Source organism: Hylobates moloch, unplaced genomic scaffold (assembly GCF_009828535.3).
Source record: "Hylobates moloch isolate HMO894 unplaced genomic scaffold, HMol_V3 SCAFFOLD_190, whole genome shotgun sequence".
In the NCBI taxonomy this organism is placed as follows: domain Eukaryota; kingdom Metazoa; phylum Chordata; class Mammalia; order Primates; family Hylobatidae; genus Hylobates; species Hylobates moloch.
The window spans coordinates 28,099-51,488 of NW_026652465.1; the positions used below are offsets into that span (position 1 = coordinate 28,099).

The window sequence follows — 23,390 nt, forward strand, 5'->3', positions numbered from 1 at the left end:
TTTTTACTTTGGGGGCCAATAATTCTTCTTTATTGTTTAAGCCATTTTGAGTTTCTGTATTTTTTTACTTGCTGCTGAAATCATCCTGATGTCAACTTTTATATTGATACAGTGCAAAGTCTGTGCCTTTGTTTGTTTTCTTTTTTGTACAGATGGGGTCTCACTATATTGTCCAGGGTGGTCTCAAGCTCCTGGGCTCAAGCGATTCTCCTGCCTCAGCCTCCCAAAGTGCTAAGATTACAGGTATAAGCCACCATGCCCAAGCCAACATGCCTCTTTATTATTTATTTATTTATTTTTGAGATGGAGTCTTGCCTTGTCGCCCAGGCTGGAGTGCAGTGGCGCTATCTCAGCTCACTGCAAGCTCTGCCTCCCGGGTTCACACCACTCTCCTGCCTCAGTAGCTGGGACTACAGGCGCCCGCCACCACACCCGGCTCCTTTTTGTATTTTTAGTAGAGATGGGGTTTCACCATGTTAACCAGGATGGTCTCGATCTCCTGACCTCGTGATCCACCCACCTCGGCCTCCTAAAGTGCTGGGATTACAGGCGTGAGCCACCGCGCCCAGCCCGCCTCTTTATTTTTTTATTATTATTATTTTTAAAAAAATTAATTTTTGAGGCGGAGTCTCGCTCTGTCGCTTAGGCTGGAGTGCAGTGGCGCTATCTCAGCTCACTGCAAGCTCCGCCTCCCGGGTTCACACCATTCTCCTGCCTCAGCCTCCTAAGTAGCTGGGACTACAGGTGCCCGCCACCATGCCCGGCTATAGCCCGCCTCTTTAAATAAATAGATCTGCTTGTATTTCTACCTCATTCCAGATTTTCCTGAATGTGAATTTTGAGTGCAAAGGAATGCAAATCATTGCCTTAATTTAATTTTTTATTTTTTTGAGATGGAGTCTTACTCTGTCGCCCAGGCTGGAGTGCTGTGGCACAATCCTGGCTTCCTGCAACCTCTGCCTGCTGGGTTCAAGCAATTCTCCTGTCTCAGCCTCCTGAGTAGCTGGGATTACAGGTGCCTGCCATCATGCCTGGCTAGTTTTTGTATTTTTGGTAGAGACCGGGTTTCACCATGTTGTCCAGGCTGCTCTCGAACTCCTGACCTCAGGTGATCTGCCTGCCTCAGCCTCCCCAAAGTGCTGGGATTACAGGTGTGAGCCACCACACCCGGCCCCATTGCCTTAAATTTTAAAAGAAGAAAACCTAAACTTCATTCCTTTTCAAAGTGCACTGACATATAAAAAATAGTAATAATATTAAATCCAAGAAGAACTTAGCAGATATTTATTTCCTACGAAGTTCTGAAAGTTTTCACATTTCTTTCAGGATTTTTTTTTTTTTCCTTGAATCAGAGTCTTGCCCTTTTGGCCAGGCTGGTCTTGAACCCTTGGGCTAAAGCAATCGTCCCGCCTCGGCCCCTCAACATGCTAGGGTTACAGGTGTGAGCCACTGTGCCTGGCCCACATTTCTTACATCTTATCAATTTATTAAGGCTTTAAGATGGTAAAGCCTTAGTCAAGGTGTGAACAGCTAGGAGGTGGCAAATTTAGGATCTGATTCCAATCTCATCCTTCAGTTCTCTATTTTTCTCTGTTTTGTGCTACCTCTACAGAACTTAAGCCAATGAAGTGTTAACATCTTGGATTTTTTTTTAAAAGAAGCTTTCGCTAATGATATATGCATTGCTTAAGTTTTTTGATGAACTGATACATGCATTTACTCGGAAATGCCTAAAAAATCCTGAACTGGTCTGGGCACAGTGGCTCACGCCTGGCCAACATGGTGAAACCCCATCTGTACTAAAAAAACAAAAATTAACCAGGTGCTCACTGGTAATCCCAGCTACTCAGGTGGCTGAGGCAGGAGAATCGCTTGAACCCAGGAGGTGGAGGCTGCAGTGAGCCAAGATCGTGCCACTGCACTCCAGGTTGGGTGACAGAGTGAGACTTCATCTAAAAAAAAAAAAAAAAAAAAAATCGGCCGGGCGCAGTGGCTCACACCTGTAGTCCCAGCACTTTGGGAGGCAGAGGCAGGTGGATCACTTGAGGTCGGGAGTTTGAGGCCAGCCTGACCAATATGGAGAAATCCCGTCTCTACTAAAAACACAAAAATTAGCCGGGTGTGGTGGCGCATGCCTGTAATCCCAGCTATTTGGGAGGCTGAGGCAGAAGAATCACTTGAACCCAGGAGGTGGAGGTTGCGGTGAGCCAAGATCGCGCCATTGCACCCCAGTCGGGGCAACAAGAGAAAAACTCTGTCTCAAAATAAATAGATAAATGAATAAATCCTGAGCTGGTGGCCAGGTGGGTAGAAATGTTAGAAAGCAATGTAGCAAAGTGCTAGTGGGAGAACCTAGGAGGTGCACAAGGTGTTCCTTGTACAATTCCCTCAACTTTGCTGCACGTTTGAAAACTGTCCTTGGCCAGGCGCGGTGGGCTCACGCCTGTAATCCCAGTACTTTGGGAGGCCCAGGCAGGCGGATCACAAGGTCAGGAGATCGAGACCATCCTGGCTAACACGGTGAAACCCCGTCTCTACTAAAAAAAAAATACAAAAAAATTAGCCGGGCGTGGTGGCAGGTGCCTGTAGTCCCAGCTACTCGGGAGGCTGAGGCAGGAGAATGGCGTGAACCCGGGAGGCGGAGCTTGCAGTGAGCCGAGATTGTGCCACTGCACTCCAGCCTGGGAGACACAGCGAGACTCCTTCTCAAAAAAAAAAAAAAAAAAAAGAAAAGAAAAAGAAAAGAAAAAGAAAAGAAAACTGTCCTCATAAAATGTCAAGGGCAAAAATGTCCTTAACTCTTAGAAATGTGTATTAAATTACTTTCTGTAATTTGCCTTAAAATAATCTTTAAGGCCAGGCGCGGTGGCTCACACCTGTAATCCCAGCACTTTGGGAGGCCGAGACGGGCGGATCACCTGAGGTTGGGAGTTTGAGACCAGCCTGACCAACCTGGAGAAACCTCATCTCTACTAAAAATACAAAATTAGCTGGATGTGGTGGCGCATGCCTATAATCCCAGCTACTAGGGATGCTGAGGCAGGAGAATCGCTTGAACCTGGGAGGTGGAGGTTGCGGTGAGCTGAGATCACACCATTGCACTCCAGCCTGGGCAACAAGAGCGAAACTCCGTCTCAAATAAAAAAAAAAAAAATAATAATAATAAATCTTTAAAAAGCAATAGGTGGCCGGGCACGGTGGCTCACACCAGTAATCCCAGCACTTTGGGAGGCCAAGGTGGGCAGATCACCTGAGGTCAGGAGTTCGAGACCAGCCTGGCCAACATGGCGAAACCCTATCTCTACTACAAATACAAAAATTAGCCAGGCTTGGTGGCAGGTGCCTGTAATTCCAGCTACTTGGGAGGTCAAGGCAGGAGAACTACTTGAACCTAAGAGGCGGAGGTTACAGTGAGCCGAGATGGTGCCACTGCACTCCAGCATGGGCAACAGAGTGAGACTCTGTCTCAAAAAAAAAAAGATAAGTAAGTAAATAAAAAGCAATAGATAAAATAGAAATATCAGGGCAGGGTGCAGTGACTCACACCTATAATCCCAGCACTTGATGGGAGGCTGGGATGGAAACTCTTGAGGCCTGGAATTTGAGACCAGCATGGGCTGTATAGTGAGACTTTCTCTATAAAAAATAAAAATAAGAAATTTAGCCAGGTGGCACACATCTGTAGTCCCAGCTGCTTGGAGGCCAAGGCGGGAGGATCACTTGAGCCTAGGAGTCCGAGGCCACAGTGAACTATGATCATGCTACTGCACCCCAGCTTGGGCAACAAAGCAAAATCCCATCTCAAAAAAAAAAAAAAAAAAAAAGAGGCAGAAAAGGATATAGATGAAGTAAAAGCTGCAGAAAGTTGATGACTATTGAAATGAGGCTAGGTGATGGGCACCTGGGGGCTCACTGTATCTTTCTACTTTGTATGTTTGCAAACTTCTTTGCTAGATAAGAAATTTATCTAGCAGCGACTCACGCCTGTAATCCCAGCACTTTGGGAGGCCAAGGCGGGCAGATTATCTGAGGTCAGGAGTTCAAGACCAGCCTGGCCAACATGGTGAAACCCCATCTCTACTAAAAATACAAAAATTAGCCAGGCGTGGTGGCGCACACCTGTAATCCCAGCTACTTGGGAGGCTGAGGCAGGAGAATTGCTTGAACCTGGAGGCGGAGGCTGCAGTGAGCCAAGATCACACCACTGCACTCCAGCCTGGGTGACAGAGTGAGACCCTGTCTCAAAAAAAAAAAAAAAAAAAAGAAATTTACAAATGCCTCTGGTTTCCTTGTGAAGGGGAGGCAAGAGAAAAAGGTGGAAGAAGTGGGAGTGGGCTTAGAGTCTGTGTTGCAAGCTAGTTCCTGTGCTCAAGTTTGAAGAGTTCTTATGCTTTCAAGTTTGAAGAGTCTCTAGGGTCTGGATATAGTTGGCTTCAGGCTTTCCCTGGCTGAGGAAGCCCCCAAGGTCCACAGTCCAGCTTGTGTTACCCTCTCCTTGCCCACTTCCCACCGCCGGACACCTTGGCCCTTTTTGGAAATGAGGCCCAGGGCGTCCCCAGTCCTGCCCCTCCTCCCAGCTCCACATCTGGTCCTGATGTCAACAGCCAGGGCGGGCGGTGGCCATGTTTTTCAGCTCCCGCCCAGCCTCAGGGGAGGGGTGGACTCCCCTGTCCCCACCCCTTACTCACAGTGACTGACACGGGTCACACACGCAGTAGGCTAAAGGCCAGAAACAAACTTTAATTCCCAAGCCAGACCATTAAGTCACAAGGAACGTCAGATCCGGCTCACTCCCTGACAGGGTGAATTGGAAACTGGCCCCTACTTGTTCTCTAACCCCTTCCACTGGGTCTAGTGGGGACTCTGACGCTGAATAGGGGCTGTAGATCAGTGAGTGTGTACGTGTGTGTGGAGGGGCAGCAGGGGCTGCTTTCCACATGGTTACATAAGCACGTGTTGGGGTTGGGCGGGTGTTCCTCTGGTCTGAGGGTCCTCGTATGTCCAAAGTCTGTGCATAATTGCAGACCCAGATGTGTTTGCATTTGGTAGGATCAGGGTGCTTAAAAAGGGGTGACTGAGGGCTGCAGTTGCGAAGGGGGCTGGAGACTGTGCCTCTGTGGGAGCGGCGTGTCTCAGTGGGAAGATACTCTGGGGAGCCAGGATGATGTCGTACGTGGGTAGCTGTGTGGACCAGTGGTTGGGGGTGTGTGGACATCGGTGGCCACAGGCCGGGAGAGTGGTGCAGCCACGAGAGGGAGTGTGAGTCGGGGCCATAGACAGTGACGGTCACTCGGTGGCATGACCCCGGAGGCGGCATGCTGTTCCCTGTGCCAGGCACCAGAGACAGGGACACTGAGAAGTTTGATGAATGGAGAGGGTGTGTGAGCTGTGAACATGTGTGGCTGTTTCTGTGGCTTGTGAAGGTGACAGCCAGACTCCCACGTGTGGGTTGCAGATCCAGGGGAGTTGGTGGGTTAGCTGGCTATGTGCTTGTGATTGCAGATGGACTATATTTATGTCTGTGGAAAGCTAACGCATCAGTTGCTTTTTGGCCCTTGTAGTTGTGTATGGGTGTGTGGTTGTGCATCTTAGCAGCATGAGTCAAGTGAGTGTGTGGGCCGTGGGACATACTCCGGAAAACAGCTGCAGGTGTGTAAATGCAGCTGCCTGCAGTGTACACTCTGGAGACATTAACCCTGTCCATGCCCACTTGGGGCTGTCCATGCCCCAAGTGAGGGTCCCGGGCACCCACCACTTCCAAGTCGCCTTCCTTCATCTGGTCTGCGTGATGGAGTGAAGGTCAGTGGGACGGACTTGCAGCTGGAAGGCTGGGGGGATATTGAAAAGGCCACTGATGGTGGGCTTGAGGCTCAGGGTGCCTGGCGGGCATGGGCTCTCCAGGGAGAAGGCTTGTAGGATGGTGGTGAAGAAGAGGAAGAGCTCCGCTTTTGCCAGGCCCTCTCCAAGGCAGACACGCTTCCCTGGTGAGAAGGGAGAGAGACAGGGCTGAGCCAGTCCTCCTCACACCCAGGCCCATGGGGAGAACAGCAGGTAGAGGGGCCAACAGTAAGCCCAGGGTGCAGAAGGGTGCCCCCAGCTGGCACAGATGCCTGGAGTTTGCCAGCACCTGCTTGTGATACCCAGGGCTGCAGCAGATACCTAAGGAGAAGGGCAGGAACGCCTCATGCTTCCTGAACCGTCCATCTGCATCCAGGAAACGGTCTGGGTTGAACTCTTCTGGGTGCTTGAAGATGTTGGGGTCATGCAGGATGGAGCCAAGGAGGGGGAAGACCTCCGTGCCCTGAGGGGAAATAATAATCAAACCATAAACTCCTTCCCACCCCAGTCTATTTGGTCCTCGAGTGTGGAGTACAAGTCTGGGGTGCCTGGGACACTGGTTCACAAAACATAATGGCATCAACATTTGTGGAGTGTTGAGTGGCGTGCAGTGGCTCATGCCTGCAATCCCAGCCATGTGGGAGGCTGAGGTGAGAGAAGCGTTTGAGCCCAGGAGTTTGAGACCAGCCTGGGCAATATAACAAGACCTTATCTCTATGAAAAATTAAAAAATTAGCCAGGCATGGTGGCATGAGCCCGTAGTCCCAGCTGCTCAGGAGGCTGAGGTGGGAGGATCACTTGAGCCTAGGAGTTCAAGGCTGCCGTGAGCTATGCTTGTACCACTGCACCCCAGCCTGGGAGACAAAGAGAGACCCTGTCAAGAAAGAAAGAGAGAAAGAAAGAAAGAGAGAAAGAGAGGAAGCGAGGAAGGGAGGAAGAGAGGAAGGGAGGAAGGGAGGAAGGGAGGAAGGGAGGAAGGGAGGAAGGAAGAAAGAAAGAAAGAAAGAAAGAAAGAAAGAGAGGCAAAGAATAGTAGTTAAGTCATAGGCTCTGAGTTCAAATCCTGCCTCTACTATTTGCAGGCTGGGCGACCTTGGCAAATCCTCTAAAAACTTTTAAGCTCTCAGTTTCCTTATCTGTAAGATGGGCATGATAATGGTACAGGGTTGCTTTAAAGATTAAATGAGATAATAGATATGCAAAGCATTCAGAATAACCCCCGGTGCAGAGCAGGTCCTGAAGCCTGGATACCTGTCATTGTCATCATTAAATCGTTGCTGCCTGGTACACAGGATGGGTTCCCAAGAGCTGAGTTGGTGTTTGTTTTACAAGCATTATCTTACAGCTTCAAGTTGATACTATTATTGTTTCTAATGTAGAGGAGGGATATATTGAGGTTCAGAGGGGGAAGTGATTTGCCCAAGGCCCCATCTACAAAACAGGAGGGGGTAGGCCGGGTGCAGTGGCTCACGCCTGTAATCCCAGCACTTTAGGAGGCCGAGACAGGCAGATCATGAGGTCAGGAGTTTGAGACCAGCCTGACCAACATGGTGAAACCCCATTTCTACTAAAAAGACAAAAATTAGCCGGGTGTGGTGGCATACACCTGTAATCCCAGCTACCCAGGAGGCTGAGGCAAGAGAATTGCTTGAACCTGGGAGGCGGAGGTTGCAGTGAGCCGAGATTGCGCCACTGCACTCCAGTCTGGGCAACAGAGCAAGACTCCATCTCGGAAAAAAAAAAAAAAAAGAAGAAAAAGAAAATAGCGGCATAAAAGCACTGGATCCTAACTGCCATAGGTTTGATTCTGCAGTGAAGGTGGAGGAGGGAGCTGCTTGCACTAAACTACTGGGGTTTCTGGGGAAACATCGCCCCCTTTTGGTTCTGTGTTGGAGCTGCTCTCTAGTGAAGGGCACTGAGATTGAGGGAGAGAGACAGAGGAGAGAATGCGTCTGCAACAGGGGCTAAGGGTCAAGAGGGCTTCCCTTAGTCCTGGACTTGCTCCTCAGTTTTCAAACTGCTTCTCTGTATGTTACCTCATTCGATTGTCCCAACCACCTTGGAAGGAGGTAGAATTAGGAGATCTGTGGGGCAGATGGGGCCCAGAGATAGAGTCAAAGGGCAAGACAACACAAACCAAAAAGAAACAGAGTTAAAAGATGCAGAAAGCGTGGCTGGGTGCGGTGGCTCACGCCTGTAATCCCAGCACTTTGGGAGGCCGAAGTGGGCAGATTACAAGGTCAGGAGTTCAAGACCAGCCTGACCAATATAATGAAACCCCATCTCTACTAAAAACACAAAAAATTAGCCGGGCGTGGTGGTGGGCACCTGTAATCCCAGGTACTCGGGAGGGTGAGGCAGGAGAATCGCTTGAACCTGGGAGGCGGAGTTTGCAGTGAGCCGAGATCACGCCATTGCACTCTAGCCAGGGCAACAGTGCAAGACTCTGTCTCAAAAAAAGAAAAAAAATATGCAGAAAGGGAGGGGGTGTCAGAGAAAGAAGAAGGAGAAAGATGCAGGGGGGTAGGAGTGGAGGAGGAAGACAGAGACAGAGAGAAAGAGGGAGATAGAGATAGAGAGAGAGAGAGAGAGAGACACTAAGATCAAGAAAAAGTCAGGGAGACACTGACAGCAACCCACCTGGGCTCAGGCCCCAAGCCAGTGAACCATGGGCGGCAGCCATACACATACCCACCTGGGGCAGGGTGTACCCTCGGAAGCGGGTGGTCCGCATGAGGGTGCGGGGTATTCCCATGGGCACCAGCGCCAGCAGCCGCTGCGCCTCATGCAGAACCGCGTCGGTGTAAGGGAGGCGGGTACGGTCCCCTAGGCTTGGTGCCTGGCCAGCCCCCAGCTCCCGATTCAGCTCCTCACGTACCCGCTCTGCAAGCAAGAGGAGGGCGGGAGTCAGACGGGGGTAGGGCCCAGGGATCCTCCTCTCAGAAGCCCATCTGCTTGCATAGCTGTAGTTTGGGGTGAGGCTGACAGGTGGGGAGGAGTGGTCCCCCAGCCCTCACTGAGCCCAAAGACCACACATCTTGTGTGTTGGGTGTTCCATCTATCTTCTCTCTCTCTCTTATTTTATTTTATTTCATTTCATTTCATTTTTTTTTTGCGACAGAGTTTTGTTCTTGCTGCCCAGGCTGGAGTGCAATGGTGCGATCTCAGCTCACCACAACCTCTGCCTCCCGGATTCAAGCGATTCTCCTGCCTCAGCCTCCTGAGTAGCTGGGATTACATGCTCTGTCACCCAGGCTGGAGTGCAGCGGCGCAATCCTGGCTCACTGTAACTCCGCCTCCGGGGTTTAGGAGATTCTCCCACCTCAGCCTCCCGAGTAGCTGGGACTACAGACGCCTGCCATCATGCCCAGCTCATTTTTGTATTTTCAGTAGAGACAGGGTTTCACCATGTTAGCCAGGCTGGTCTCGAACTCCTGACCTCAGGTGATCCACCTGCCTTGGCCTCCCAAAGTGCTGGGATTACAGATGTGAGCCACCGTACCCGGCCTTCTCTCTCTCTCTTTTTTCTTTGAGACAGGTCTTACTCTGTTGCCCAGGCTCGTACAGTAGTACAATGACAGCTCACTGTAATAGCCTTCACCTCACCTCCTGGGCTCAAGTGATCCTTCCACCTCAGTCTCCTGAGTAGCTATGACCACAGGCACGCACCACCACACCCAGCTAATTTTTCTATTTTTGGTAGAGACAGGGCCTCATCATGTTGCCCAGGCTGATCTTGAACTCCTAGCCTCAAGTGATCCTCCCACCTCAGCCTCCCAAAGTGCTGGGATTACAGGCATAAGCCACCATGCCTGGCTCATCCACACTTTCTTAATTCCCATAGCACCCTTGTGAGGTAGGTATTGTTATCTATCCCCATTTCCTAGGTGAGGAAACTGAGACTCAGAGAATCCAAGTCACTGCTGGAAGTCACAGCTGGTTCCACTCCTGCAACACTACCAGGACCTCAATTCCCATATTCCAGGTCAGCCCATCCCCATGGCCCACAGCAGCTGCCTGACCCTAAAATGCTGGAGTTGGGCTGGGTGCCTTGGGTCATGCCTGTAATCCCAGCACTTTGGGAGGCCGAGGTGGGCAGATCACTTGAGGTCAGGAGCTCGGGACCAGCCTGGCCAACCTGGGGAAACCCCGTCTCTACTAAACATAGAAAAGTTAGCTGGGCGTGGTGGTGCACGCTTGTAATCCTAGCTACTCAGGAGGCTGAGGCAGGAGAATTGCTTGAACCCGGGAGGCTGGAGGTTGCAGTGGGCTGAGATCGCACTACTGCACCCCAGCCTGAGCAACAGAGTGAGAGTCTATCCCCCACAAAAAAATAAAAGATAAAAATAAAAAACCAATTTGACCTTGCCCTCCCCTGCTCAAAGTCATTCCATTGCTCCCCATGGCTCAAGATAAGGCACCTAATGTATCACTAAGGCGACGAGGCCCACAGACACCCGCCTTGTCTTTCGCTATGCCTCATACTGCAATCAGCAACTCCTGAACCTCTTCTGGCTCCTCGACATCTCAAACGCCATGCCCATCGATGCCTCAAAGATCTAACTCAGCCTGTCTGCTCGGCCCACCCACTCTTCCCTCTAGAACTCTCATTTTTTTTTTTTTGAAACGGTGTCTCGCTCTGTCACCCAGGCTGGAGTGCAGTGGTGTGATGTCAGCTCACTGCAACTTCTACCTCCTGGGCTCGAGCAATTCTCATTCCTCAGCCGTCCAAGTGCTGGGATTACAGGTGCATGCCACCACGCCCGCTAATTTTTGTATTTTCAGTAGAGATGGGGTTTCACTATGTTGGCCAGGCTGGTCTTAAACTCCTGTTCTCAGGTGATCGGCCCACTTCAGCCTCCCAAAGTGCTGGGATTATAGGCATGAGCCACATTGCTCAGCCTGGAACCCTGACTTCTGTTCCCAAGGCCTGGCAAGTGGAAAAGGCTCTTACTTTGGACATGAGGGTATTTCATCAGGAGCAGGAGGGTATAGCCGACTGTGGCGCTGACCGTCATCGTCCCAGCGAACAGCAAATAAATGACTGTCATCAGCATGTTCTTGTTGGTGAACTCTGTGTCTGGGTTTTGTTCCTCCTGAAAGAAACCAGGCAGATGGGCTGAGAGAACACAGCCTTCGGGAAGTAAATGTCCAGAACAGCCAAGCCTGGGGTCGGCAACATAAGTTAAAGTTTTGGCACGGGGTTTAGATAAATTTTTGGGAAGGTTGAGAAGTAGACTTTTTTTTTTTTTTTGAGACAGAGTCTTGCTTTGTTGCCCAGGCTGAGTGCAGTGGCACGATCTCGGCTCACTGCAACCTCCGCCTCCTGGGTTCAAGCAATTCTCCTGCCTCAGCCTCCCGAGTAGCTGGGATTACAGGTGCGCACCACCACGCCTGGCTAATTTTTGTACGTTTAATGGAGACGGGGTTTCTGCATGTTGGCCAGGCTGGTTTCAAACTCCTGACCTCAGGTAACTGCTGTACCATTTTCCACAAGGCTGCATCATTTCACATTCCCACCAATGGTGTACATGGGTTTCAAAGTCTCCACATCTTCATCAACCCTTATAACTTTCTGTGTTTTTGTTAGTAGTCATTCTTTTTCATTTTTAAAAACATTTCAACCAGAGAGAACTAATATCAAGAGTCTACTTCCTGGCCAGGCACAGTGGCTCACGCCTGTAGTCCCAGCACTTTGGGAGGCTGAGGCAGGTGGATCACTTGAGGCCAGGAGTTTGAGATAAGCCTGGTTAACACGGTGAAACTCCATCTCTACTAAAAATACAAAAAATTAGCCAGGCGTGGTGACAGGCGCCTGTAGTCCTAGCTGCTCGGAAGGCTGAGGCAGGAGAATGGCATGAACCCGGGAGGCGGAGCTTGCAGTGAGCCGAGATCGAGCCACTGCACTCTAGCCTGGGTGACAGAGCGAGACTCCATCTCAAAAAAAAAAAAAAAAAAAAAAAAAAAGGTGATTGCCAGGGGTTGGGGGAGGGAGGAACAGGCAGTTGTTTAATGGGTATAGAGTTTCAGCTTTGCAACATGAAGAGTTCTGCAGACTGATTGCATAACAGTGTGAATGTACTTAACACTACTGTACTGTATACCTAAAAATGCCTAAGATGGTAAATGTTATGTGTATTTTACTATAGTTAAAACTAAAAAAAAAAATCAATAAAAGAGAAAAGAAATGGAACAATAGGGCTAAGAAAAATTCTTCTTTCTCCACAAACAGGTAGGCTGCATTTAATTAAAGAATGTGGCCCCATTCTTCCAAAGCTCATACAATTAAAAACTATTTATTTCCTTAGGAGTCACCTTAATTCTAGTTTACTTATAGGGCGTGGTGTCTTAGGCCTATAGTCCCAGCACTTTGGGAGTTCAAGGCAGCAGGAGGATTACGTGAGCCCAGGAATTCAAGACCAGCCTGGGTAACATAGTGAGAGTCCATCTCTACAAAGAAAAAAAAAAAAATTTTAGCCAGGTGTGGTGGTGCACACCTGTTGTCCCAGCTACTCAGGAGCCTGAGTCAGGAGAATTGCTTGAGCCCAGGAGTTCAAGGTTGCAGTGAGCTATGATTTTGCAACTGTACTCCAGCCTGGGCAACAGAAAGAGATCCTGTCTCTTTAAAAAGAAAAGAAAAAAAAAGGAAAAGAAATATTGTTCTCATATAATTAATAAAGTGGACTTTATTAACATAACTTGATATTGCAAGGCTTCCTAATAAATGACTGTAATTCACATAAAATTGTGAATTTACATAAAAGTCTGGGGAGGCTGCAGGGGACGGGATGAAGTGATCCTGGGGATTGCTGGTGTAGGGCCCTGGGCATGGGGCCTGAACACACGGGCCAAGGTGGGAGGGAGAAAGAGGAGAGATGCTGGAGAGACAGAGAGCCCAGCACAAATGCCCAGGTGGGGGGCGGGAGAGGCAGTGAGAGCAGCGCCCTGAAAGGGACAGACAGATGTGCAGAGAAGGGATGCACACACATGCACAGAGACACTCATACTCACAGAGACATGCAGAGAGAGAAAGAGAGAGGAACCCAATCAAGGTCCCCAGGGACACCTAGCTGGGGACTTGCCAGGTCACCACACCCATTCAGAGAGGGGGTCCCTGCACCCTTCCCGCACCTGTGCCATCTTCAGCAGGAAGGCATCGACAAGGTCACGTGCGGGGACCGAAGCATCCAGGTTCCCCTGGTGCTGCTGCACCTGCTGGACTGTGAAGGCAGCCAAGGTGCTGATGTGGTGGAGGAGCTGCTTGTGGGGGCCTGGCAGGGGCCGCAGGAACCAGGAGAACATCTCGTAGGTCTGTGGGGAGAAGGGCAGCTAGTTCTCATGGGACCTGGGCAGGAACCTTCAGGGAAGGTAGTTGGAGAGGGGTCCCACCCACTCACCTGACCCCCCCGGGAGCTGACTCCCAGCAGGGTACCACCAGCTGCCCGGACCACGGCCTGGAACTCCTTATCCTCATAGGAGAAGCGGAGGCCAAAGAGGAGGGAGCAGACTACGTTGGAGGTGGCCTGGGCCAGCAGCAGGGAGGGATCGAATGGGCGTCCTGGGGGGAATGGGGGCAGGGAGGTAGGCTGTGATGGAGCCAGGCAGAGGGGAGCAGGTTGGGGCTGAAGCCAACCAGAGAGAGACAGGGAGGCAGGGAAAGACAGATGGATGGACAGCGCAGGGAGAGAGCTAAACAGGCAAAGGAGACAGAGAGATAGGGACAGAGAAACAGACAGGGAGAAAGAAACAGAGTGGCCATTGCACGGACAGGGAGACAGAAACAGAGATAGACTTAGGGCTCGAAAAATAGAGGAAAGGAGAGAGAAAGAAAAGAGACAAAGAGAGAGAGATGGAGACCCAGGAAGAATGGGATGATAGCACCAGGGACACACAGAGAGATGTCATGACAGCCTGGGAGAGACAGTGGGACAGAGACAGAAGGTGGCGGTGAACAGAGCCCCCAGCCCAGCCCTAGAGCTCAAGGCTTCCCCTCCCGCCCATTGCCCATTCCAGGAGCTGGGTTGGGGCCACTCCCAGCCACAGTAGGAGAGTTTTCCCTTTCACTCGGCTGGAGACCCTGGGGTGACCCCCCCGCCGTGCTGACCTTCTGTCTCCTGGAATGCCTCCAGCAGACACCGGGCCTCCGCCTGGATCAGCTCCTCGCCTTCTCGCTTCCCCATGCCCAGGTCTCGCAGAGCAAGCATGGTAAACTTCCTCAGCTGCCTCCACCGCTCCCCGTTGGAGAAGAAAACCCCTGCGCAGAAGGGTAGACTCAGAGGGACCGGCCCCTCTCCCAATTCCCCCTCCTTCCTTTCTTTCTTTTTTTTTTTTTGAGACGGAGTCTCACTCTGTTGCCCAGGCTGGAGGGCAGTGGCGTGATCTTGTCTCACTGTAACCTCTGCCTCCCGGATTCAAGCAATTCTCCTGCCTCAGCCTCCTGAGTAGCTGGGACTACAGGCGCCCGCCACCACGCCCAGCTAATTTTTTGTATTTTTAGTAGAGATGGGGTTTCACTGTGTTAGCCAGGATGGTCTCGATCTCCTGACCTCGTAATCTGCCCGCCTCAGCCTCCCAAAGTGTTGGGATTACAGGCATGAGCCACCGCGCCCGGCCGATTCCTCCTTCTTTCTAGTGAGGTTCCCTGAGGGGGACTCTTCAGGCTCCATCTGAGTCCATTCCAGCCTAGCCCAGGGATGAGGACTCAGTAGGTGCTCAATAAATGCATAATCAAACTGGTTCTCCCATCCTTTGCCCTTGGGTAAGGGAGTACATTCTCCTGAAAAGTAGGTAGCTGGGATGACCCAGGCTCCTTCTGTTTTGTAATTATTATTATTATCGAGATGAGGTCTTGCTCTGTCGCCCAGGCTGGAGTGCAATGGCACGATCTCAGCTCACTGCAACCTCTGCCTCCCGGGTTCAAGCGATTCTCAGCTTCCCAACTGGCTGGGATTACAGGCATATGCCACTATGTCCAGCTAATTTTTATATCTTTAGTAGAGATGGGGTCTCTCTATGTTGTCTAGGCTGGTCTTGAACTCCTGACCTGAGGTAATCCACCCACCTCAGCCTCCCAAAGTGCCAGAATGGCAGGCGTGAGCACCGCACCTGGCCTGTTCTGTAAATAACCAGGATGAATGAAGAGTTCTTTCCTCCTTCCTTCCTTCCATCCACCCATCCCATCATTTATGGAGTCCCACTGGATTCTGTGCCCCATGTAGTTTGGAGGTTGAACAGAGAAGGAAGAGGATGGAACTGCACCATTTTCCTCCCTTATCCAAGCAGGTGCTCCAGACAGACCCTCCCTGTCTAATGCCAGCCTGTCATGGTCTCTTGGGCACCTCCCCTTGAGTGTCTCCTGTCCTTGCCCTACTGTGTTCCAAAGTGGCCTCAGCATCTCTCCTCTCCCTGTTTCAGCCCACCATCCATTCCTTGGTCAGAGCCCCAGGCCTCTCCCAATTACTCCTTCCTCCCCATCCCCTGGCCCCAGCCCTGGTCCATCACCCTGGACCTCCCAGCCTCCCCATCACCCTGGATCCTCCCTATCACCCTGGGCTCCTAGCCTCCAGTTTCATCCCCTTCAGGCAGCAACCACAGGATCTTCCCAACTCCGAATACAGATGTTCCCTGCTTAAAATCGACTGCTCCCAGGAAAAACAAAATCCCAAACACTCTGGCGTGACTCACAGGCCCTGCATGACCAGGGATTTCCCTGGATTCTCAGCTTTGTTACTTAACCCACTATGACTGCGCTGGTCTTTTCTCACTTCCTCAAGGGGGTCAGGATCCCCTGTCTAGGCCTATGATCTTGCAGTTCCCTCTGCCTCCATCACTCTCACCCCTTTCCATCCCATCCTTGGTGAACTAACTTGTTCATCTTTCATGTCCTGGCTCAAATGTCACCTCCTCTGAAAAGCCTTCCCTGATTCCCTCTTTATCCTTGTACGTATGCCTGTGCCCTGTGTTTGCTCTCAGATCTGTACCTCTCATTTTAGAATTATATTCCCTCCCTCTATTGTCTTACTGCAGTACAAGCCCGCCTCTCCCACAGTCAGAGAGGACTCCATATCTGCCTGAGTCATTTCTATGCACCTGGTACTCAGTACAGGACCAGGTACAATGATTTTTCGCTTGTTTGTTTGTTTTGTGGAGGCAGGATCTCACCATGTTGCCCAGGCTTATCACAAATGCCTAGGCTCAAGTCAGCCTCCCAAAGTGCTGGGACTACAGGCATGAGCCACCGTGCCCAGCCTGAAAATTCATCAGTTGAATGGATGAATGCTTCTCTCAAAGTCATGCTTTTGTAGGTGCTGGTCTTTCTGCCTGGAACACCCTCCCCACCCATCTTATGAGTCTCAGCTCCGACAGCCTCTCTTTCAGGAAGACTTCCTGAATCTCCCTCACCAAACAAGCCGGGTCAGGTACCTCCTCTAAATTCCTATAGTCCTAGGGCTTCCCTCAGCCTGGCCCTGACCCCTCTTGCCCTGACCCCTCCCCATCCCACCCTGACCTTTCTCCCCGTGCTTCCCCATCTTGGCCCTGACCACTCTGGGCTGGCACTGTGTGGTGAGTCTGTTTCCCCACTGGCATAGGTGCACTGGGGAAGCAGTACCAGTGCTGTCGTAGTCACTACTGAATTCCTGGCAGCACCCAGCATGGGCCTCCTGCTTTCTGTTGTAACACAGAGAACTGTTTCTATTATTCGAGGGCTTGCCCACCAATCCCCAGCACCTTGAAAGCGCTCCGGCATCTTTCTGAACCCTCAGGGCTTTACCTGGATCATTGATGGTTATCACTGATACTACAACCTGGTGATTAGTGAGTGCTCACTTTGCACAAGGCTTAGTCCTCACTCGATCACTCAGTCCTACATGATGGGCACTGCTTTTTGTTTGTTTGAGATGGAGGCTCACTCTGTTGCCCAGACTGGAATGCAGTGGCACGATCTTGGTTCACTGCAACCTCTGCCTCCCGGGTTCAAGCGATTCTCCTGCCTCAGCCTCCCAAGTATCTGGGATTACAGGTACGCACCACCATGCCCAGCTAATTTTTATATTTTTAGTAGAGACCGGGTTTCGCCATGTTGGCCAGGCTGGTCTCGAACTCCTGACCTCAAGTGATCCACCCACCTCCGCCTCCCAAAGTGTTGGGATTTCAGGCACAAGCCACTGTGCCCGGCAGATGGGCACTGTTATCACTCCATTTTACAGATGAGGAAACAGGGGGACTAAGCCACGTGCAAAGGTCACACACCAGTAAGTGGTGGCAGGCTGTGAGCGGAAGGCCTAGCAGCCCTTGACTTACCATGGCCATCAAAAGTCCGTTCCAGCATCGCTACGGTTCCCCGGCCGCTGAACTCCTCAGCCTGACCTCCCAGGGCCTCCCGCACAGCCTCCTGCCCAACCAGGACCACCACAGGTCGCCAGGGTCCCAGGTAGATGGTGAACACCGGTCCGTACTTCTTACTCAGCTGGGGGCAGGGAGGAAGAAAGAGGAGGGTGCTGTGACCTCTTCCAGCTAAGGTGTCTCCATCATGGCCCCTGTCACTTGAGGAGCCACCGGGTCTAGCTTCTACACCCTCTACCAGGAATCTGCCCCCATCCCAGCAGAAATAGCTGAGGCTCAGTTCTCTTTTTGCACTAGACTCCCGGGCCTCCTCCCCCAGTACATCCTTCAGTGGCATCCCCCAACTTCCTGCCTTTCCCTTGCTTCCTGCTGAACCCTAACCTCTGACGCTGGGCAATCCAGAAGCAGTTTGGGTCTCCCCTAATTCCTTAGGACCCTCCCTGCCCCCCAAAAATCCAGCCACCCCTTTCAGTCACCACAAAACCCTGAAATTCTGGAGCAGACACTGCTGAGTATCCACCCCACCTCTTCCCCAAGACCTCACCTTTTTTTCTATGTCCTTGAAGTCACCCAGAATCCTTCTGAATGGGAAACTTCAGGCCTCTTCCCACTCCCACCTGCTATCCCCTAAGGCTGGGGCTGCCTCTGCCTTCTTTCTTGCTCGCCTTCCTCCCCCGTCCCAGGAACTCCCAGCTGAGCTCCACCCATCCTCCCATCCTGCATTCTCTGCTGGCAGATTCCTTCGGGGGACCCCCTCGCTGAGCCTGCAACCCTCCAGCCTCTTCTCTGCCTCCAACTCCCCCGCAGGGGCGCCTCCCCCTTTTCTTCTTTGTGCCCTCTTGAGCATGCCCCACCTGTATGGCTCCAGCTACCTCTCCCTCTGGGACAAGCCCAGCCGCATCAGCTTCTCCTCGGCTGGAGGACTCCTGTCTCTCTCAGCCTCGGTCCCTGCCCATCACCTTCCCAGGATTCTGTAGGCAGAGGTCTCTGCCCCTCCTAGCCCTGGTCCCCCACCCCACGATCCTCTCTCCCGGGCACCTCTCCCCTTCTCAGCCCTGGACAACCTGCTCCTGCCCCCAACCCCAGGACAGCTGCAGCCCCTTTGCCTTGGGACCCCTGCCCCTGCCTCCTCTCTAGGATACCCGAAAAGCCCTTCGCCCTGGCACTCGGGTTTCTCTCCCAGGGATCCCCCCGCCCCTAGCCAGGACGTCCCCAGAGCCCCTTACCCGCATGAGCCCTGAATACAGCGCCCCGGGCCGTAGCTGCAGGAGGTTTCCCAGCAGTGGTAGCGGCGTGGGCCCGGGGGGCAGGTGGCCTCGGGCCCGGGTCCCCGACAGCGCCAGCGTCAGCAGCAGGAGCAGCGCCAGCGCCAGCAGCAGCGCCCAGGTGCCGGTCGCCTCCATCTCGGCAGGTCGGCTCCTTCTCCTCTCCCAGGCGCTCCGCGCGGCTGGGCTAGTTAGGGGCGGGAGCCGGGCGTCTCCCTCCCCAACGAAGTCAGGCGCGGGGCGGGGCAGTTAGCCCAGCCCCCTGCCTCCTGGGCAGGCTTATTTCCCCGCCGCCGGGTTTCTCCCAGACCACCGCCGCCGCCTGATGTCGGGAACTCATGCTCCAACGGAAGTCTCCGAGGTCACCCAGGTTTACGCGGGGCTTGGGCGGCGGAGACAGCGCCTTGGGCCCCCGGATAGGGAGTAAGCAAACAGAAGAACCTGGAAGCCAGAGACTTTGGCCGCCTGCAGGTTGCCACGCCCTGCATCTGGCGGTGACCCCGCGCCACTCTCCCCAGTTCCTACCTCCCTCATTGTTCGGATGTGGGTTCGTGGGTGCGTGCGTGTATGGGGTGTCTTTGAGCCAATTTTCTCCAGCATCTTACATCTTCACGAACCCAGAGGAAGGACTTGACCTTTAAGGATAAAAAATCTGAAGTCCAGGGAGATAAATCGGTTGGCCCCAGGTCAACTTGGCTGAGTGGCAGAGTTAAGATTTCGACTTGGGCCAGTTAGAATGATTGAGTCATTCATTCATTCATTCATTTAGAGGCAGTTTGTAGAGCGGTTAGGACGGTGATGGCTGAAGCCAGACTGCTTGACTTCACAGCCTAATTCCTCTGTGCCTCTGTTAGCCTTGTAAAACGGGGCTAGTTTTCAGTATTAAATAGTACATCTGTGCACACCATTTAAAGCAGACGCAGGTGCACATGTAACAAGCACTAAATAGATGTTAGCTAATATTTCGGCAACTAATTGTTATTGAGGTCTTACTATAAACAAGACCTTGTTCTAGACCCGAGGGTGCAGCTATGAGCGATGGAGAGAAGGGCTCTGACCTTCCTGAGCTCATATCTACATGCAGATGAAGATGAGATGAAGACAATTTCAGGAAGTGAGAAGGCCTGCCAGGGGAATGGGCTTCTTGAGAAGGAAGAATGTTAGAGCCATTTGTGTAGGAATTATTGTAGGTTTGGTTCACTGCTGTATCCCCAGCATATAGTGCAGTGCCTGACACACAGTAGGCACTCAATAAATATTTTTTATAAATTCAAAGATTGAATTTAGGAGATAAGATTCATGAAGTCTGCAGGGGCCATCTTGCAAGATCTTAGAAAAGACTGCATTTTATTTCTATTGCAAACAGAAGCTGGAGGGGTTTTCAGCAGGGCGGTTACTTTGTTTGCTTTGCATTTTCATTTCATATTTTATTATAAAAATATTAAAATTTCAAACATACAGTGAACACCTGTATACCCATCAGATTCCACCATTTTATTATCCTTTCTTTGTTACCTATCTATTCTTTTTTTGTTTGTTTTTTGTTTGAGACAGAGTCTCACTCTGTTGCCCAGAGTGGAGTGCAATGGCATGCAATCTCGGCTCATTGCAACCTCCACCTCCCAGGTTCAAGCAATTCTCCTGCTTCAGCCTCTCAGGTAGCTGCGATTACAGGCGTGCACCACCATGCCTGGCTATTTTTTGTATTTTTAGTAGAGACGGGGTTTTTGCCATGTTGACCAGGTTGGTCTCAAACTCCTGACCTCAGATGATCTTCTCAGCCTCCCAAAGTGCTGGGATTACAGGCATGAGCCACTGTGCCTGGCCCATTTTTCATTACATATCTATTCATTTTGCCTATCCATTGATTTTTTTAAAGCATTTCAAAGTCAGTTGCAGACACCAGTACACTTCACTCCCAAATACATCAGCATGCATTTCAGTAGCTAGAGTTCAGTATTTGTTTACAGATACTTTTTGTTCCTCAAGGTATCTTATATACAATGAAATGCATACCTCTTAAGTGTATAATTAGCCGGGCGCGGTGGCTCACGCTTGTAATCCCAGCACTTTGGGAGGCCGAGGCGGACGGGACGGATCACGAGGTCAGGAGATCGAGACCACGGTGAAACCCCGTCTCTACTAGAAATACAAAAAAATTAGCCGGGCGTGGTGGCAGGCGCCTGTAGTCCCAGCTACTTGGAGAGGCTGAGGCAGGAGAATGGCGTGAACCCGGGAGGCGGAGCTTGCAGTGAGCCGAGATTGCGCCACTGCACTCCAGCCTGGGCAACAGAGACTCCGTCTCAAAAAAAAAAAAAAAAAATGTATAATTAGATGAGCTTTGACATGCGTATGCTGGAGTTTTAAAATATTAGACTCTTAGAATTTTCACAGTCCTTTTTTTTTTTTTTTTTTTGAGACAGGGTCTCGCTCTGTTGCCCAGGCTGGAGTGCAGTGGCACGATCTTGGCTCACTGCAATCTATGCCTCCTGGGTTCATGTGATTCTCCTGCCTCAGCCTCCTGAGTAGCTGGGATTACAAGCGCCCACCACCACTCCCAGCTAACTTTTGTATTTTTAGTAGAGTCTGGGTTTCACCATGTTGGCCAGGCTGGTCTCGAACTACTGACCTCAGGCGATTTACCCACCTCGGCCTCCCACAGTGCTGGGATTACAGGCATGAGCCACTGCACACAGCCTGCAATCGTGCAATTTGTATTCTAGTCCAGAGCCCTTTCTCTCAAGAGCATAGCCAGAGTGCTCCCTGGAGTCTGGGGAATCTTTGACTGTGGTCTTCTCTAGCATTGATTCTAGCCTCTGACACTCCAGGGGTGCCCTGAAGCCAAAGGAGGAGGGGTGGGGAGGCTCATATGCTCTTACTAGGAAGTAAATGCCAGTTCTCAGTTCCTCCTTTGCCTTGTTCTGGAAGGTTTCTAGGACGTCCCAAATCCAACCTTGAGCCTATCTGCTCACTCTGTTCTACCCCTGGGAGAGCTAAGACATCTCAAACTTCGTGGATATAAAAGAATTCCCAATTCCCCCACCTCCTGCAAAATGGGCTCTACCAGCTTCCCACCCCATCTGGGAATACTTTCTCTTGTCTCCTTCCTTACCTCTGTAAAAGGTATCACCATCTTTTCACTTGCTGATGACAACAAAATATAGGAGGAGAGGCCGGGTGCGGTGTCTCACGCCTGTAATCCCAGCACTTTGGGAGGTCGAGGTGGGCAGATCACCTGAGGTCAGGAGTTTGAGACCAGCCTGGCTAACATGGTGAAACCCTGTCTCTATTGAAAACACAAAATTAGCCAGGCGTGGTGGCGCATGCCTGTAATCCCAGCTACTCGGGGAGGCTAAGGCAGGAGAATCGCTTGAACCCAGGAGGCGGAGGTTGCAGTGAGCTGAGATCGCACCATTGCACTCTAGCTTGGGCAACAAGAGTGAAACTCCGTCTCAAAAAAAAAAAAAAAAAAAAAAATAGGAGGAGGAGAAAAAATTAGTTTCATTAGACAACACACCCTTCTGGGTTATCAGATTCTGGTCTTGTTCATTGTTTTTGCAGCCATCTTTCCCCCTGTTGCAATAGTCTTTTTGCATAATGTCTCTACTCGCCTTAGACCACATCTGTTTTTATTTGTCAGGGTTAACCTTGATTTCTCTCTTTGACTTTAAACCCAATTTGTCAGCAAATCCTGCTGGCTCTACCTCCAAATACATTCCAAATTTATCCATTTCCTCCTTTCCCTACCACCCTGATCCAACTGACACCAGCCGTGATCCAAGGTACTGTCATTGCTTGCCAGGATTTTGCAGTAGCCTCCCCACTGAGCTACCTGCTTCCTCTCTCCTTCTCCCCCTCCTCCACAATTCATTCACTGGATGCCAGCCAGAAAGGTCTTTTTAAATGCAAGGAGAAAACTAATCTACGGTGGGAGGGAAGAGGGATCAGTACAGACTCCGGGGAGCATTCTCATTTTGTTTTTGAGACAAAGGTCTCCAGCCTAGAATAAAAATAGAAAGACTGTTGACCAGGCACCGTGGCCAAGGCGGGTGGATCACCTGAGGTCAGGAGTTTGAGACCAGCCTAGCCAGCATGGTGAAATCCTGTCTCTACAGAAAATATAAAAATTAACCGGCCGGGCATGGTGGCTCACGCCTGTAATCCCAGCACTTTGGGAGACCGAGGTGGGTGGATCACGGGGTCAGGAGTTCAAGACCAGCCTGGCCAAGATGGTGAAACCCCGTCTCTACTAAAAATACAAAAATTAGCCAGACGTGGTGGTGGGCACTTGTAATCCCAGATAGTCGGGAGGCTGTGGCAGAGCATTGCTTGTTTGAACCCACAAGGCGTAGGTTGCAGTGAGCCAAGATCTCCCCACTGCACTCCAGCCTGGGCGACAGAGCAAGACTCCGTCTCAAAAAAAAAAAAAAAAAAAAATTAACTGGATGTGGTGGTACACGCCTGTAGTCCCAGCCACTTGGGTGGCTGAGGCGGGAGAATCACTTGAACCCAGGAGGTGGAGGTTGTAGTGAGCCAAGATTGTGCCACTGTACTCCAGCCTGGTCGATAAAGTGAGACTCAGTGTCAAAAAAAAAAAAAAAAAAAAAAAAAAATAGCAAGACTATAAAGATTCCATGTCTGATGTTTAAAGATGACGATTGCAACATCCTATAGATAAGAAAACTTAAAAGTTCTTGCCGGGCGCAGTGGCTCACATCTGGAATCCCAGCACTTTGGGAGGCCAAGGCAGGTGGATCATGAAGTCAGAAGTTCGAGAGCAGCCTGAATATGGTGAAACCCCATCTCTACTAAAAATACAAAAATTAGCCGGGCATGGTGGCATGCACCTGTAATCCCAGCTACTCAGGAGGCCGAGGCGGGAGAATCGCTTGGACCCGGGAGGCAGAGGTTGCAGTGAGCTGAGATCATACACTCCAGCCTGGG

The 23,390-nt window shown here is 51.1% G+C and overlaps 1 protein-coding gene across 1 annotated transcript; it reads right to left on the minus strand.

Moving 5' to 3' along the window:
- Positions 1-5,772: 5,772 nt before the first annotated feature.
- On the minus strand, positions 5,773-18,584 carry LOC116464116 (cytochrome P450 2S1). Its single transcript, XM_032147384.2, has 9 exons — positions 18,408-18,584; positions 17,140-17,305; positions 13,943-14,092; positions 13,236-13,396; positions 12,970-13,149; positions 10,793-10,934; positions 8,534-8,721; positions 6,160-6,301; positions 5,773-5,981 (listed from the first exon to the last, which is right to left on the minus strand). The coding sequence occupies exons 1-9, from the start codon at positions 18,582-18,584 to the stop codon at positions 5,773-5,775; spliced, it is 1,515 nt and encodes a 504-aa protein (XP_032003275.1).
- Positions 18,585-23,390: the final 4,806 nt, after the last annotated feature.